Below are 19067 nucleotides of genomic sequence, written 5' to 3'. Positions count from 1 at the left end.
ACAACAGAACAGGAAATGAACATGTAAGCTTTTGAGAAACCCCTTTATTCTGCATTGGATTAGCCCCATGTGAGCAGCTGTGTGTAGGACTACAGAACTGGAGGTGTACAGGCACAGCTAGTTCAGAACTGTCTGCATATATAAATAAAAAATAAGGTCCATATTTCTTATGATACATCAGTCTTTTACACAAGCAGGGAAGAGAAAAGAGAAATGTCAAACAGAGCTCTCATATGGCACTCAGGACAGCTCATTTTAAAGTAAACCAGTGGGAAACCTGACTGAGCAGAAATGACGAGTGACGGAGAAAAAGTCATTCCTTAATAACCATCTCATGAACATATCCACAGAGCAATACTCTTCAACAAACTTATGATACATGCGCAAAAATATGAGGGGTTAAAATTGTTAAAATCCTATATATCCGCTCAGTACCAGCCAGATTTTTTTCTTCTCTACATTTTTGATTAATCCTGAAGATAACAATTATGAAACAGCATGTGTCATTTACCTGTTGATATCTTCAGTATTCATCTAAAATATAAAAACTGAACAATGAAAAACCATGGAATGTGTGTCCAAGCTTGTGGCTGGTACTAGATGTATTACTGCCATCTATGTTAAAGCTGTGAGGACACATTTAACACACAAATATGATCTGAAGAACAAACAAACCTTTTACAAAATAATGACAAAAATAGGGAGACTTAATGTTTCTGACTTGCTCGACCATGTCCCATTTACTTGATATGAGAAACACAATCCTGATTGGGGAAGTGGTTTTGCCTCAGCCTCCAGCGCCACTTCCTTCCTTTCCTCTCAGTCCTCGGTGGTCAGGGCCTCCACAGCCTCCAGGAGGTGCAGAGCCAGGCTGTACTGGGCGTGGTTCTCTGGCAGGATTTCAATCAGACGGCTGACCAGCCTGCTGGTCTGGGTCAGGGGGACGAGGGGGCATCGCAGCTCACTGGGGTCCTGCAACACAGAAAATACATCAAGTTAAACACAGAATCAGGTTGTAACAAACCATATACATTTGAATAAATTAGGTGCAAATTCTGTCTTTTTCCAGCACTTTCGGTTTCCATTTGTGACTTACGTAAAAAAACCAAAACCTAATTAAATTATAATTAACTTATTGCGATAAGTATGGGTGGGTAATAAAGCGATGAAAATAGTGGGAATGTAAATAGAATCGATTTGTGCTGAAACGAATCACTGCATGCAAAGCTCAAGACAAACTTCACAACATTTCACAGTTAAGGTCATGGATTTTCATGGAAAAAATGTGAAGCCCAACTTTAAATTCATGGGATCTTGGAAAGGTTACCTTAATAAATAATTTAGTTCCTCAGAAAAGAATCTATACTTCTGGAAGCCATTAGACCACCAGTTTTTGCTTTTTTGTGACAAATTGTAACAGTGTGCACTGCACACACTATGTGCAGTATTAAGAGTTTTATTTTATCCAGAGGTTGTTTGTCCTGGCATAAAAAAAATAAAAAAAAACATAACATGCGCACTTGAAAACCCTAAATGTGACTTATAAGGTGCACTACTGCCCCCAGTGGCCTGAATTATTAGTGCATGCCAAAGTTTTTGGACAGACAGACGGACAGATGACCAACTGATGACAATACCCTGTGGCCGAAGGGAAAAACCTGATGGCCATAGAAAGCAGAAAAACCTACATTTTGATCCTTGTAGTATTTATCATTATTATCACAGTAATTATTTCAGATTGAATATTACTTATAATTTAAAAACCCTCCAGAAAAAAAATAATCTAATTGATCACACATTTATTATTATTTTTTTATATTCATGACAAGTGTTCACATAAGTGGTTGATGTAAAGTTTACTCAGAATTTCTTGAAACTTCATGGTAAAATTCAACTCAATCTGATGAAACAAAAGCAACTGATATGGATTAACACACACACATTGATAATAACACTGAGGTCCTAGGGCCAAGCTTTAAAAAACTGAAGTGGGTGCAAGCTGTAGGTTTTTTAAAGGTCCCATGAACTTCCCATCCCTATCCCATGATATGACAGGGGAGGGATGAGGTGAGTTAGTACAAAATGACTACATTAAATAACTGAGAGACTTCAGGACTGTTTGGTGACTCACCATCGCCTTGAGCCATGTGCAGAGGGTGGGAGGCAGACGGGCCAGCAGCTCCATGGCGGGCTGGGTCTGGCTCTGACTGTGGAGAAGGGAGTAGCTCAGTCTCTGACCCGTCAGCACCAGCAGCTGAGAGCCCAGGACGTCCTTATCCTCCACCTCTAACATCACCTGAAAGAGACGCAGAAGCGCATGACACAGGTGAGGAACTACGGCATTTAACACCGGTGTGATGTGCAGCTTGTCTTATTCCTCATACTTCTTCGGCACGGAGGTCGAGACCCTGGTTGTAGAGCTCACAGACGAGGTGCCGGCGCAGGATGTCAGGGTTGACCTGCAGCAGGGAGCCCAGGTCCAGACACAACGAGGGCCACCAGTCTGCTGTAGGACCATTGGAGGGTAGAGGGACGGAACCAGAACCAGAAGTTGAGCTGGAAGGGGTATCTATAGCCTGGACCCAGCCGGTCAGGACCCGCAGGAGGAACTGAGACACAAGGATGAGATGTGACAAGTCAAAGGAAAAAGGAAAAGTGATAGATACAGAAACCGGAATAACGTGCACGTATGAAGCAATACACACATAAAAGTTACTATAGCTCAGTTACAGGGAAATATGGTATGGTAAATATGGGTTTTGAGCATTTTTTGAGAGATCATAGTAAAATTGAGAGTTGAGGTGGAATATGAAGGGGTGAGGACATGTAGGGACTTGGAAGTGAGAAGCACTATCTTGATATCAATTATGTATTTTATGAGAAGACACTGAAGGGATGTGAGGATTCGTGTAATGTGGCTCGACGGCTGCAGTCAGTTGCACAAAGTGAGTCCATGTCTTACTTCTTGCCGTAAAGCGACCACTCCTGGATCCATATCTCCACTGGGCATCAGCTGGATGGTCGTCAGATCCCTGAAGAACGCATTCTTACCCTAAAACACATGCCCAAAACAGCTTAAAATCCAAATCCTATGAAAACAACAGTCTACATCCATTAAGCAATGTGTCATAATAACAAGCCAGATTTAGTTTGACACTGTGGTGGCTGTATTGTAGATTATTGCTGGTTTTCAAGTGTGTGTGTCTTCCCACTCTCCAGCTCACCTTGCTGTCAAACAGACTAAGTGGCTTCACCTTCAGGCTAAACATCATAGCAGCGTGCAGCAGGGAGGCCAGCAGACAGTGGTGCTGGACCAGTGGGTAGTGCACACCTCTTTGCTCCAGGGCCAGTTCAGCTATCGAGGCTGGACCCTCTGCCCCACACCACACCTCGTCCACAGAGATTTCAGGAGGGGTAACTTCCTCCACCGCAGAGTCCGCCTGCAAGGAAACCATTCAGTTTATAGAGTGTACATCTTAGAATTAATTCATATGATCTATTTCACATTGTATATTAATCATTTTATTTATTTATTTATCTTTTCCACCCTGGTTTCCCACTTTTTGAACTTTTACCCTCTGGCAGATGTTTCCGGATACTAAAGACCAGCACAAACCATCTAAAAAACAGTTTTTATCCCAGGGCCATAATCACGCTGAACACTGCTGGACATCCTACTATAATGGACGTTCTATGTCCGACACGTGTCCAACACGTGTCCGGATGTTTGTCCTGATGTTGCAGCATGGGAGGGCGTACGGGTGCAATGCTGCTGTTGCACCACGGGAGGGCGCTATCGTACAATGGCACCACGGGTACAATGCCGCTAGTTAATATAAGTGTGGAAATGCTGAATGTTGTCTAAGGGTATATGATGATGTTTTATGTGTCTTTTATACTTCCTGTGACACTTTTCTATGCTGCTTCTTTAGATATTTATGCCGTCAGGGTTTTTCTTTTATATTTTCTTTTTTTTATACTCTTTTATATACATTATACTTTTATGGCGCCTAAAGACAATTGCACTTTCAATTTCGTTGTACCTGTACAATGACAATAGAGACATTCTATTCTATTCTATTCTGTTTCTGTGCTTTCATTTGTGCTTCCATTTGTTTTGCTTACTTACTTTGATGGGTGCTATATTAATAAAGATATTGTTACATCACAATTATTAGAAGAAGAAATGACAAGGGAAAATATTTACAGTATGTGTTAACATGAATGTGTTACATTCATTCAAAAAGCACATGCAGATTCTAAGTAAGGCAGCTAGCTGATGGATCAAAAACACCAAGTATGTTTTGATGCTGCAGGCTTGCAAGACAAATGAAACTTGGGACCGGTTTAGTGGTTTAATACCAGTGACACTAGTAGTATTAGTAACAATAAAGCAATGCGTAGTGTTATAGCGTTCAAGGCTTTCAAATCTATACAGTCTGAGCTCAACTGTAAGATTTATTTACAAAAACAAAAATTTGTGCCCATCTGAATTTATTTTTCAAGATTTCTAATGGCATTACACATCACAGCGGACCTTCAACTATGACTTAATGAAGCCAACACATCTAATAATGCATATGTTTAAGAGCTTAAAAGTCTAAAAATGTAAAATAAATAAAATTAAATCAGGATTTATGCGAGGCGCTGGCCATTCTCCATGCTTTGTTGTGGACTCCTTACTTACGTAGTAATTTAAAAAAGACATATGGTACTGATTGTTAACCAATAGTCCAGTCACCTCCATGAGGATCTGCAGCAGCTGGACACAGCAGCCCAGGAAAGACGTTACAGCCTTGTCTCCCATCCCAACATCCTGAACACATCAACAGACATCCACCATAAGCAGAGCAAATCTAATTACGTGTAAGTTACTAAAAACACGATAGAGTCAAATAAATAAACATGATAAACTACAGTACTTACACGTCGACATAACCGATCTTTGGGTGCTTTCCCCACCTACAAAAAACAAGCGTACACATGTTAATCATTTCTTTTCCCAGAATAAAAACACACAGACATACTGTATGTGTGTCACATACTTTTTCCATCAGGAAGGCAGCAGCAGAAAAACGCTTGACAATGAAAGTACTCCACATCATTGTAGAAATACCTGAGGAAGATTCAAGCTGTTACAAACAAGTGTAACTGCAGAAAAGCACAGCACAACCAACAGAAAACCTGAAGATTATTGTAGATTTTATGGTCTTGACACTAGCATTTTTGAAGAAAAGAAGCATCTACAAAAGAGTCAGAATGACACTCACCTAGTTGGATATGAGCACTGGAGACCTGCTTCAGATGTTCCACAGCCAAGCACAAGTACCCGCCCTCCTGAGAGGAAAAACACATGTATTTACCATTTTAAGGAGATTTTATTAAACATCTATCACACATCTTTACACAGGGTTCCTACACATTTGAAATTTCAAAATTCCATACTTTTTCTAGACCTTAATTTCCAGATGTCTTGGTAAAAAAACATGTCAACCAGTCTTTCTATTTGGGATTTATGAGCAACTCGTCAGAAAATTTACATCTACCGTTATGAGTTCTGCCAGTGATCATACAAGACATGTTGAATAGCTCGCTCACAAACAGTGTATGGACATCACCTGTCTGTCGAAGCAGCAGTGAAATTTGACTATACCTGGATGGGCCTTAAAATGGGTTGGAGGAGGATAAGAGTAGAAGGCTGGGCATTCAACTTGTCAATCTGCTCAAATGTTTTTTGGGATGCGTAGCACAAACATTTCGCACAAACATTTTAGCTGCACTAGCAAGCGCCTTAAAAAAACAGATCAATCCATTTCTTTTTTTTAGATATTCAGAAGTTTGTTTTAGAAAATAGAACAGAGGTAACAGTCTTGGAAACATGAATATTTTTCCATATATTTGTTTTCATTTTCCATACTTTTCCAGACCTGGAAATTCATAAAATCAAATTCCATACTTTTCCATACTTATGTAGGAACCCTGTTTACAATATTTTACAGTTTTTGAAGGTCATACACCATTAACTTTACTGTTGCTAAATGAAACATCATCATTGGAAAAGCTAGTGTTGAAACAGCAAGCAGTCATAATTATCATCATCATAGCTATTATTGTCATTTATAGAAATAAGAATTTAGAAAGAAAGGAGTCCCCCCCAAACATTTACACTAAAAAACAATATGTACCCTCTTTAGAACTACATTTATCATAAATCATAAAATGTGTTTGCTTGTTTTTCAGGGTGTATGTGCACCTCGGGGTCTTTGTTCCACTGCACCACATACTCCCAACAGCAGTGGGCGAAGAGTAGGTCAGGAGAAAGGGAGTTTGGGAAGCGCTGGCGGACTGCCATCAACATTTCTGAAAAAATAATGGATTAAGGATATAAAGACTTTGGACAAAATACAATGGACTGTGATCAGTTTTTCAGTTGTTCACTTACTTCTACTGTAAATCTTACTAAACTTAACCAGAAATAAAATTAACTGTTAAAGCTTAACCCTGACAGCTTATGGCGTACGTCAGTTCATGGTAAACACATTTCAAAGGATGAACTTTGATCTGTTGTTGTCCTGTCCTTTCTTTCGTTCTGACCTGCCATCTTGTCATTGTCCTCTTGTTTCTCTTTCTCCTTTTCTGTTCCTCCTTGTCTTGGCTCTGTTTTGTCATCTGAATCCTTATCTTCTTTTTTCTGGAGAATTTCCTTGAGCCGCTCTGGGACTAAGTTGTGCCTGAATACCCACTTGGAAACACTGTCTGCAACTCCACCTTTATTGACAGACAGAGCAGTAAGAAAATTAACAAAAGGTGCACAAACACATTAATGAAAGTAGGAAGGTGGTATTCAATTTTCCTGGGAGTATTTTGTTCAGAGCCAACCTGTGCCTCCCTCCAGCAGCATTTTGATTGAGCACTGTGCTGTAGCTCCTCCAGCTGATCCCTGGGGTGGAGGCAAGAGTAGTAGAGTCTGCAGCACCAGCACATCCTCCAGCTGACGAACACACACCGCCCACTGCTCTAGATCCAGGGACACAGCCTCCCACTCTGACTGCAACTGTCACACACATCAACAAATAATTAACCAGTGTTTGATCCTTTGACTCCTGTACATGTGCTTTCTTGAGTAAGGTTTTCCTACCTTGCTGTCAGCTCGGCTGGTGATGCTAGCCTTAGCGGCACAATGAGCGACAAGGGCAGCCAACAAAGCAGCTGCAGCATTGTGGGACTGGATGCATGTATTGCGAACCTGCTGCCACCAGGGAGAAATAGACTGGGGGTCCCAAGAGTCCTCAACTGCACCTGAATAACAGAGGAAAGGAAGTGTTTGTGTACATATCTACCCTTTTTAATGATTCATTCAAATTATAGGCATCACGTTGGATAAGAGTAAACACCTTTCATGTTGCTAAGGGCCATAAGTAATGTGTGTAGGTTTCGAACCGTCTCCTCTGGCCTCTGTAGTATCTCCTTCTCCCTTTGCAACCACATGCTCAGCAAAAGAGACTGACAGCACAAGAGAAAAAGTACAAGATTTAACATCTAAAACAAAGGAGGATGAGCTATTTGGATTTGAAGGTAAGACGTTCTTCTATTCCTTACCAGCAGCTGCTGTGGACTGATGCCAGCCTGCTGTAGTGTATCGCAAACTTTATGTAGTGAACTTTTTCCACACAGGCAACCCCAGAACAGGAAGTTCCCTTCAAAGGACACACAGAAATGAACCCTTTTGTAACTTACTAGGGCTGAACCATATGATATGATAACAAAAAAGATGAGGAAATGCTAATAAAAGATGGAACATCTTTGTAGCACCATAATGCAGCTGCTGTGGCTACTGTGATATTTAAGACTACCATCAATGTTAAATTCAGAATAGAAGTATACAACTTAAAAGACAAGTCTGGAACATTTGGAAGTAACGTAGACAGTATTTTACATTTGTGCGACTAGATCAAACTTCTAATATTGTTGTAACCACACACGGACCATGAACCAGTTAAAATACTCCTCTCATTGCCCACCTAGCTGGGTCCATTCAGTCTCAGACTTGCGGGTCACCTTCAGCTCCCCTTCAGGGGTGCACTCGATATGTGAGAGAAAGGCCTGTGCACTTAAAGGTGAGTCAGGTGAGTCCTGAGCAAAAGAAACACTGGGTCTGGAGTTGAGTTGAGTGTAGCGGTTCAAGGTGGGAAGCACACGGGACAGTTCATCCTCGATACCCGCAAAAGAGTCCAGCTGCATATTGAGAGAGTACAGGGTGAAACACAGTCACAGGCTTAATGTGACAACCACACAACAATAATCTAACAAATTAAACATAAATATGAGTAATGTAAGCTTTGTGTGTGTTACTCCTCTCACAGGGTCAGAGCTGGGCTCTGCGTCTGCAGCAGAATGTAGCTGCTGGATGTCAGAGTAGAGCTGCAGCAGTTTCAGCTGTGAAGAGCAGAGCTGGAGTAATGCTGGGTCCACCTCCTCAGGATCTGTAATACAGGTCGACAGAACAAGAAAAAAATGATACGTATAGATATGCGCTGCAAAAAAAGGGGTGTCTAAAAACAAGATAAAAACATGAAATCTGAGAAAAAAGGTACTAAAAACAAGTGAAATTATCTGTCCATGCAGCAAGATAGTTTCACTTGACAAGATTCTTGAATTAAGATTGTATGAACGCTTAAAACAAGATAAATTATCTAACACTTCTAAATCTAAGTTGTTTTTTTTTATCTTGGTAAGAACCAAATAGTTTGCAGTGTGAATATATGCCCACGGAATAAATCAAGACTTTAATATGAAGTAAAGAGTAAAGATCTGGTACTCTACCTTGGTCTTTCAGAGTGTCGTATAAGGCCGATGTAATATTAGTAAGACATGAAACAGGAGCATTCTTATTGGACAGCAGTGACTCCAAAGCCTTAAGTGGAAATGCAGAGTACACATAGAAATCTCACTTAAAAAGTGCAAAAATAAGTTAATTTAGGTGCTTATATAAATAACCTGAAATGATCTTTAGTACCTGCTTTTTAATGGCAGGGTGTTTGATATCCAGCAGTACGCTTTTGGCTTCACTTTCCAAAACATCTAAAAAGAAAATGAGTTATAAAACACAAAACCTTTTCCTTTTATACTTCACATCTATCTATCATCTTGAATGTCGTACCCGGTTCGACCTCTCTGCTCTTTAGTACAGTCGTCAGTCTTCTCAACAGATGCATGTCTTTGGCTCGTTCGCTCTTCTTGTCACTGAATTAGAAGATGCACAGAATGATGGATTAAACTGCAGACAAACCCAACTAGAACTGCTCATTAAACTTTATTAGGAAGTCTCATGAGAAAGAACATTATTTATTTTCCACATGATAACTGCAAACAGTCTTAGAAGAAATGCTCAGTAATCTGGCTAATGACACTCATTTCGTCTTCTATTTATGTAATTATACTTTCCTTTTTTTTCTTTTGTTCAGACTAAGTATAGTTTTTTAGATGTTGCCTGCTTGACAGTTTTGACTGTGACTCCAGTCGCGGTCGGCTCAATGGGCTCTGATTGGTCCATCGAGCCGACCAGCTGATAAATGACATGTCAGCAGCACGTCAGAGGACACTTCTGAGGAAGACTGGAGTCACAGTCGAAACTGTCAAGCAGGTAACATCTAAAAACCTATACCTTGTCTGAACAAAAGAAAAAAAGGAATGTATAAGTTCTCAGTAATCTGTTCAGCGTACAGCTGATGTGCAGTGTCTTTAAAGGAACATGCATGTTTTGATGTCTTTGTGCCAACCTGAGGGCTAGGTGGAAGGGGACGTTTACAGTCCTCAGTGCTCCTGTGGTGGGATCCAGAAGACACACCTGCTGGGTGTGGAGCTGCCAGCCCTGACTGGTCACACTGTTGACCCCCATTAGACGGTATCCAGCATACAGTAACCTGGAAGTGCATTCACTTTAATCAGAGACTGTGTACAGTATTGTTTGTTTAATTCTGAATTCCTCTGTTTTGTCTATTCTTTTCACTTTGAGAGTGCGCTGTGAGTACCTGCAGTGTTTGCCCACATTAAAGGCTCCAACCCGTGGCCCATGCTGCATTGCCCACACTTCTAGGATTCCTCTACGTGGGGCATAGATGACCAGGAAGAGAGCATGACGTCTGGGGAGGGAAGCGGAAGGGGAGAACTCCCGAATGCTTCGCTCTTCTGGAACCTGCAGCCAACCCAGCTGAGCATCTCGGTAACCTGGAGATGAGATACATGAATTCACAGTTACTGTCATTAGCGAAAGAAGTATTCAGATTCTTTAGTTAACTAAAATGTTAAAAACACTCCCAGTACAAGTAAGTACTGCATGAAAAAAACATACTTAAGTAAAAGTCTGCATTATCAATGAAAAGGAGTTCAAGTGTTGAAATAAAACTACATTGTTGGTCCCTGTAGCTGATACATCATTGTATTATTAAGAATGAAGCATTAATGCTGTCATTGCATGTTTCTGTTGTACCTGCTGGAGGTAAAGTCAGCTTTAAGTTCAGATTAGATCCACTTTTATATACAGAAGCACCAGATAAATTTAAGGGGTTACCACTTAATTTACAGGAGGGGACAGAAGAAAAAACAAAGTACTGATGTGCAAAAACTGTACCTAGTTTCTGGTCTATTTCTCTAACCTTTGATATATCAGGTGATTTGTTGAAATAAAACTATGTGAGAAGTTTAGAAGGTAAAAAAAAAAATTTGGTGGGGATGTTTAACAAACAACTACTCATTGCAATTATCCTTTATGTAAATTCTTTATCTTTAAAGTAACACTTTCAGAATAATGTTTAAAGTCAAATCATCCACAGTTTATTTTTCATTCTCTCCAACCACATGAATTATTTACACATTTCATTTCGACCACTATTCTACACTTTTGTATGCGTTCTTGACATTCACACATAAGTGTAGACAAAACCTATATATGCCATCATTTACTACTTTCTCCTCACCTTTCCACATGCGAATAGCGATGCCTCTAGCCAGGTCCAGCAGAGAAACTCTTCCAAAGTCATCTGTCACCCCTGCCAGTGTGTTGCAAGGAGAAAGACAGATGGATTCACCGTGGCGACGAGAGTCTGGGAGACCAAATCTAGAAGAGAAACACAATTTCCTCTAAATTATACTTATCACTGACCTCCTCCACTATGAACAAGTCATCTTCTCATAGTGCCCTGTTCAATAAATCCCAAAAGGAGATTGTTTTTGTTCAGAAATCATTATCAGTACCTGATCGCCAAAGGTGTTGCAGGCTCCACCTTGGGCCTGTGTTTCTGAGGAGCCTCCTCTTCATTCTTGTGTTTATTCCAACCTAACCATCCACTAAGAAAAACGATGAAAACAGAAGCCAGTAAGATGACAAGCGAGATTAAGATAGGCAAAATTATGTTAAAAAGTAAATCATAAGAAGAGGAAAGTGACAGTGGCACAAATAAGAGTCCTAAAACCAAGTGGAAGTACATTCTATGGAGGATGACAGGACAAACTGAGGTGGAAGCCTGTTGTCCTACATTCAACTGCGAAGTGTGTATATTAAAACTGACTTGTGGTACTTCATGTCCTGCTCCATCACAGCTCCACTGAGCCTTGTATCATTGTCTAATTGGTCATAACAGCTTCAACATCATTGTTAGGGAAAGGTTTCATTCAATTTCAGGGTGTGAGGTGAGGTTTTTGCGGATACACACATGCACGTGTGGCTTTAGACACACAAACTAGCACACCTTGCTGCATTGAAGAGAGCCGAGGTGAGTTTACTGGCCACAGCCATTGCCACGTGGGACAGAAGAGGCTGGGAACTTCCCTAAAAACAAACAGAGACACTACGTTTAGTCCTAAAAATCTATTCCGTGCACATGCTTTTTTGTCTGTCATTTCAAATATTTGCAGCGGCCAATTTTATGTGTAATGATTAACATGTTTCATGTACACTGACCTCTACTGCATAGTAAAAGCCTGTGAACGGTCCACCTCCCACAGTGACGTACTGGGCCATAGCTGGGGGGCTGCCTTTGACTGAAGAGTTGTATCCTCCAAGAATAGAGGCATTCTTCATCTGGTCAAATACACACAGCGTCATAATACCTGACAAAAAAGGGCAGAAAAAAACAGGACAGGAAGACAATAAACAAAATTAGGGCTGTAAATACAAAATGTTATTAAAAGAAACTAAGTCAATTTGTTTTTATATCAAATAGCAGAATTTGCCTTCTTTATACAACTAAAACATATTGAATTATTCATTTGATTGAACTGATTTTGTAACAGTAGATAGGCTTTACTTTCTTGTATTTAGAAAACTATGTGAAAACTGCAAATCTGCATTAGAAGACACTTCAATCAAAGCAGAATAAAGCAATTAGTCAATAAGTTTGCCTGCATGATTTAAAACATCATAATCTGAGCATTACGGGCAGAATAGAATAGAATAGAATAGAATAGAATAGAATAGAATAGAATAGAATAGAAAAGAATAGAATAGAATAGAATAGAATAGAATAGAATAGAATAGAATAGAATAGAATAGAATAGAATAGAATATTATTGTCACTTTCACGGGAACAATGAAAATTTGTTTAGCAGCTCTGTTCTGTTCTATTATGGGCAGTGTGCTGTATTCTCTACTGGTTATTCATGAAAATGCAGTGATCACTCATTTTTTTAACTTGTACATTTTTTTTTCCCAAAACATGATTAAAAATACAAAGACATATATGTTTTACATGGTACTGCTCAGTGTCCCCTCATCTAAACCAGGGGTCACCAACCCTGGTCCTTGAGATCTACTATTCTGCATGTTTTAGATGTATCCCTCTTCTAACATACCTGACTGATACGATAAGCCTATCATCAAGCTCTGCAGAAGCCTGATAACGACTGTCAGGTATGCTGGAAGAGGGAGACATCTGAAATATGCAGGATAGTAGATCTCGAGGACCAGGGTTGGTGATCCCTGATCTAAACAAATGTGATTTTACATAATTGCATTAGCTGACACTGCAATTACAATTCAATTATTTCTGCAATCCAAAGAATAACATTTACCAGCCTGTTTATGTACAGTATCTGTTTTAAAGCAGGCACTGACCGACACCCTTATCTTGGCATATCCCCCTTTTTGCCCCTTTTCCTCTCTCACCCACACTGCTGTGATCCACAATAGTGTCCATGTCCTGAAGACCCCACTTCTTATAGGCCAGTGGAGGAGGCTGGATCACATCACTGCCTGCTGCTGCAGCTGAACAGACACATGGAAGAAACAGGGATCAGGTAAATGTTTGCACCAATGTTGCACTCTCTACGGTTTGCTTTTAGCTAATTGGTAACTAAAACTAAACTGTCTGGTTGGGATTAACCAGAAATGACTATGAGATGCTCTACAGAAGCCTAGCTCAGTTACCAACTGTTTCTGTGTCTAAATTCTGTGTTTCTTTGTACCTGAATGGGGTGTGGCATACACTATCCACACAGCCAGCAAGTGAAGAAAACACACCCCATTAACACACTGCAATGGTAATACACATTCTATCATATGCACCCTATCATGACTGAATGCTCATACACTTTTTCCCTGTTTGGACTACCTCTTGCTACTTGGTTCCTGCAGGCGCGCAGAGACTGAAAGAGGCTGAAGCCATCGATGGTGACCAGAGACGCAGGGTAGAGGATACTCAGCTCCTCATGCTGTGGAGGGACAAATCAATAGTTATACAGTGAGATCATTTCTACACACTGTTCTGACAGCAGTTTCCTGGGTGTTTATTACCTGCTCTGTTACTCCAGGATGACGAGGGATCTCATATGTGCGACACTTGAGCCTTAATACAGGGTCCTCATGGAGCAGCTGGGCCAGGAGCAGAACCCCATTCTAACACCGAACAAAATAAATACAACACTGTATTCATTGCTTACATTTAGTATTTGAAAAAAGGAGTTGGATGTGTGAATCTGTTTTGTTTTTTATTTTGTTACTTGTATAATAATAAATAAAAACATATGCAGATGCAAAAAAGACTATGTACTGTGGATGATTGACGTACCTCTGTGTAGAAGCGAACATATCCAGAAGTAAAGCCCACAACTACACATGTCCAGTCAGGCCGACCAGTGGAGCTCCTTCACACATAAATACACACAGTTACACTTCAGAAATATGACATTTGTACACACAAACACTTTGAGCACAAGTACCACTTACCTCTTCTGGCTTGCCAAGGGTATACAGATGGAGCTGCTCACACACTCTCTGTCGGGAAAAAAAACACACAAAGCAGAATGTGATGTCGCTGGGCTCTCATGTTTTGTTTCCTCACTGTTGGACAAATCTCCCAATGTCAACTATTTTTAAAAATCAGATTCTGATTTGCTTTCCAAGGAAACTCAGTATCATTACAACACCATCTGTATTTTTACACGTGACTATCATTTTTGCTTGTGAATTTTTTTTTCCATCAACCCTTCTTTTATCCTTTTTTCTGCATTTTCATTTCTTTTTCAATTCATAATATTTGTCTCTCACCCTTCATCAGCACTGAGTGTTCCAGTCCAAGACACAGCCAAGGTCATCTCCTCCTTGCCACTGTCATCTGTTCGCCATTTAGCTGTAAGGCAAGTCAAGGCAGTTTTATTTATTAAACATATTTAAACAGAATTTACTGCATTAAAACAAAACAGTAAAAGACAGCTAATTAATAAGCAAAAAATAAGCATAAACAAATAAATATAAATACAGGTGATGATAATATCTTGGGTTTTTAAAAACATTTCATGAAAAAGACTTGAGAACAATACATTTTTCAATCTGGATGTAAAAAGCACCACCTGCATCATGTACTTTGAAATGAGTGTTGCATTTGAGTATCTGACCTGAGAGAAAGACAGCCTTGTGTTCTCGAGCCACCACTAACAAATCAGAGCAGGGCGACATGGACACCACACAGTCCTGCATCCAGCTGGGTCCACTTTGCCCAACACTCTCCTCCTAAACATGCACAGAAATAATGAAAATTCACTACGACTTTATTTTCAATTTGTATGTGCAAAGACTTTGTTTGTAGCTATTGAATTTTACTAGGGATATTTCTTCCAATGTCCATTTTCTAGAGTTACACTTTGTCTCTCACTAGATATTCTGCACATTTTCAACATCTCACTTCCCTTTAAAATGTGAAGGTAAGAGTAACAGTAAGCTTTTTCTGACATTTTACAAACTCTGTCATCAGTTCAACTGTTTGCAGCCTAAACAGATGGTATCATTTGACACATTTGGTTAAAAATTGTGTCATTGTGGCAAACTTGGCTGATTTTGCAAAGTTTGTTTCATTGTCTTTGTAAAACTGTGCAAGTTTTGCAGGACAAAAAAACTACAATACGAAAATACAAAAAAAAAAAACAAAAAATGACTGACTTTTGCAGCAGGTTTGGCCTCCTCCTCTTTGTTTTCTCCAGTATCCCATGCTGCCTCCCAGTCAGAGGTGTCCCAAGATAGCTCATTTTCTGTCAGGGAGAGGGTGAGCAAAAGACAAAAACACAAATTAAATTGGTTTTGCTTAAGGGAGTCATGCTGATAAAGCTGCTTATACAGAAATAATTTCGGCAATCTTCCCTAGCTTAGTTTTTAAAACACAGCACCAAAAACAGGAGAGAGTGATAAGGCTGCACTACAGGGAGATAAAGAACAAGTCGCAACATCCAGGAAGCAAACCCACTGCCAGGGACATTTATAATGCATTTGGTGCAGTGTAGATCGGTTGCGCTGCATGAAAAGACTTTGGTGATGATGCATACCATACCATATGTGGTACACTTACATAGATCAGTAAGAATATAAGAATACACACTGTGTAAAGATAAATGAGTCTAAATGACAAAGCAAAATTTTAGAACCAGGCAGGTAGGTACCACAGCAGGTAACAAATACAACAAAATACAGATCAATATTCAATACAGATGGTGTTACACAATACACTAACAGAAAAGAACAAAGTATATTGCAAATGCATGTGTTCAGCATCCTGCAGTGATGCGTTCAGGTACCTGATGAGTGATGACTCATGACACAAAGGGCAGGAAGATTTGTCCTTCTCCCCTCTTTATTTATGGGTATTTCAGAGCCCAGCCCAGGCTTTATCCATTATTTACTCTAAAAAGCATTAGCATTTTATCCAACATTTAAATACTCCTATCGCCAAATGGATTTAAATATAGGACAAGGCAGTTACTTTGATATATATCTGGATATGCAGATATGTATTAGAAGTGCTTCAAATCTAGATATGCAAACGTGTATCAGACTTAAAAGGACACATCTGAAAACACACATAAGGTAGTTGTTAGTATCAGATGAAATATGAGACATTATGTGTTGTTTTAGATATGTGGCACAGGTTAGCATGGTCCCCACTTATGAATCTTGGTACCTGTTTGATCCTTCTCCTCGGAAGGTTCTTTGGTTTTCTGGCTCTTGAACAAATAGTCCCTGACTGTTTTGAGCTCTTGGAGCCGACAAAACTCCAATAAGCTGCAGGACATATCTCTCCCGTCCCGTCAGGACCGAGGCAACAGATTCAGTCCAGTTAGCTTTCCTGCTAACGTTAACAGTCCAGTCGTTGAAGACGAACGTAGCTTAGCAGTTTGAGTCGCTTTGCAAGTCTTTCTTTCGCGTTCACCTTATGACAGCTAATTCACAAAACCAATGTTTGTTGTTTGCATCCAACTGCCTCCTAAATAGCTGCTAACACAGGGCTCGTATTGTTATATTTTCCAATATTTGCAGCCCTCGGGAGTGCTGATGACACATCGTTAGCATAATAACACTGGTCCGCTTCCGGGGGAAAGGTGACTTTACTTTCACAAAACAATAATAAGTTGAGTTGTGTTTGTTTAAAAATAATAAATAACACATGAAAACACATTTTTTTTTTTTTTACCCTCAGTATCTATATTTAATACTTATATTCTGAAATGTATAATATATATTTAATGGAATTTTTAAAGTTGTATTGCTACAATATGACCACTAGAAGGCAGTCTGCTGTTGCTTTTCACATCCTTCCAAAATATTGTCATGTTATTTTGTAGCTACAGAGTTCTGTTAATCCCTTTATGTATATTACAGATGTCAAAGATATTTATTTATTTATTTCTATGTATCTAGATTAAGCTGACTCAATGATGTTAGTTTTTACAATCAAATCAACTTTTATTTAACCGAGCAATTATATCATGCACTTTTTTTTTATTATTATTATTTTTTTTACATAAACAGGCTGTACATTATAATAGCCTGTAAATACAAACTTGTTACATGGACTAGATCATTGAATCCTACTTTTTGAAACTTAAAAGAGTTTCTCCAGAATGTTTTGTGACTGTAATCTTTGTTGCTTACAATATTTAAGTAATTAAATTACAACCCCTTTGTCTGAGAGTAACTCTGTTCCTACCTGCTGTTGTGTTGTGTGGGAAAAATGGAAGTGTGACACTGTTGGAGTAACACGTCCTGCTTAGAGTGGAGAATAATGTTTGTGCTTTACACTGAATGCTACCAACCAAGAAAAGAAATCAGGGTTACAGACTCTGTAGTAGTGAAGCTAAAAGAAAGTTGTGTGATACTGTGTAGTTGAGGATACGCTACATTCCCACAAAGATTTAATTTTGTGTATATTTATGGCAGAAAGTTACCCAGTGAGACCAGACTTCCACAAGTCCACTACAGTGCTCCTAACAAACTATTACCTTTTTCCAGAGGAGTTTTGGATTCTCTGACTTTTTCACCTCACATTAGTTAAAATCATTGTAAGGTCAAAGGTCAGGATTACTACTCTCTTCTCTGTAAACATGGGTGTAGTCAGCATGACCAGCTGTTCATGGTATTGTTCAAGGCTGCCTGCTGTCTTTCTCTCCCATCTTTTCCTGTGTGCTCTTTAAAAAGAAACAGGCATTTTGCCAACACATTTCCTGCGTCTTTACTAACAATCCCACCTCGCTCTCACATCTCAAGCACACACACATGAACTTACAGTAAACACACACAAACTCATCTCTGGAGGGTGCCCAAAAGTTTCCGGCCCGGAAGGCCGGACACAGAAACTCAGGAAACAATTGGGTGTCAGAGAGGTCCTTGGGCCGTCTCAGTCACAATTTCCCTGTCCTGAACCACTGATTATTAAGCGGTTGTTACGTCCACTGTTTTACAGGGCACAGAAACAACTCCCCATCTGGTTCCCCCTCTTCCTTTGTTGACAAGGAAGTGAGCTGGCATCACTCTGATCCAGGATGGACGTGTTGTTGATTCACAAAGAGACATTGGCATTGATTTATTCTTACCACTGTAAGATTAGTTTCATTTTGATGTTTTTTATTCCACATTTTATGAAAAGATTTATGTCCATAATAATGTGTCAGAATTAGATTTTATACAAGTTATGGCCACTGCAGGCTTCACAGGCTACATTAAATGGAGAATTTGTTCTTGATGATACAGGAGACACAACATATCACCACAGTCTGGTTGCCGTATGTTATGACTTCAAGTGTGTTTGCCAGGCAGCCAAACTCCAGCACTGCCTCGCCTTAATCTCTTCACAAGTACACTCTACATCTGGGAAACACAAACTTTGAAGGAAGTACTGCAGTGTGAAAGACTGAGGCCGGTTTCATGTCTCCTTGCATAATCTCACTTTTCTAAAGACGCATGCCCATTCAGTCAGGGAGAGTTCAATATTAGGCCTGTTGTGTTAAACTTCTGAAAGGACAAGGTGTACGTTGTACGACAATCACATTATGAAAGTAAAATGTTTCAAAAAATTCTCATCAAATTGCTGTGTAACTTGTAAGATTATACTATGTGTTCCAACACAATTTACACAGGTCATCACATTATGGGATCTGCATTGCTGTAGCTCCACTTTATTTTAACCCATAAAGACCCAAACATTACTCATTTAAAATGTTTAATACCCGTTGATCTACTAATTCTATCAATACATGGAAATAACTGGTGTAAAATACAGTTTGTTGTCTCTTCATGGTCATCAGATATG

General features: G+C 39.6%; 1 protein-coding gene across 2 annotated transcripts; it reads right to left on the bottom strand.

Moving 5' to 3' along the window:
- Positions 1-24: 24 nt before the first annotated feature.
- Positions 25-16835, bottom strand: rab3gap2 (RAB3 GTPase activating protein subunit 2 (non-catalytic)). 2 transcript variants are annotated; one of them, XM_030126200.1, is made up of 36 exons: positions 16443-16835; positions 15431-15519; positions 14890-15004; positions 14543-14624; positions 14222-14269; positions 14064-14139; positions 13790-13891; positions 13608-13707; positions 13462-13482; positions 13163-13261; positions 11960-12108; positions 11748-11827; positions 11254-11346; positions 10977-11116; positions 10032-10227; positions 9780-9923; positions 9161-9243; positions 9017-9081; positions 8824-8914; positions 8362-8483; positions 8022-8235; positions 7600-7697; positions 7395-7503; positions 7139-7299; positions 6880-7054; positions 6595-6768; positions 6254-6360; positions 5271-5337; positions 5046-5116; positions 4927-4962; positions 4742-4816; positions 3225-3440; positions 2963-3052; positions 2385-2609; positions 2132-2296; positions 25-972 (listed from the first exon to the last, which is right to left on the bottom strand). In XM_030126200.1, the coding sequence occupies exons 1-36, from the start codon at positions 16552-16554 to the stop codon at positions 820-822; spliced, it is 4143 nt and encodes a 1380-aa protein (XP_029982060.1). In that variant the 5' UTR covers positions 16555-16835; the 3' UTR covers positions 25-819. The 2 variants fall into 2 exon arrangements, with proteins under 2 accessions (XP_029982060.1, XP_029982062.1); XM_030126202.1 differs by lacking the exon at positions 13462-13482 and having other exon boundaries at positions 820-972.
- Positions 16836-19067: the final 2232 nt, after the last annotated feature.

The sequence above is a fragment of the Sphaeramia orbicularis genome, chromosome 22 (assembly GCF_902148855.1).
Source record: "Sphaeramia orbicularis chromosome 22, fSphaOr1.1, whole genome shotgun sequence".
In the NCBI taxonomy this organism is placed as follows: Eukaryota; Metazoa; Chordata; class Actinopteri; order Kurtiformes; family Apogonidae; genus Sphaeramia; species Sphaeramia orbicularis.
Note: the sequence above shows the minus strand (reverse complement) of the source record. Positions and strands in the feature narration are given on the sequence as shown.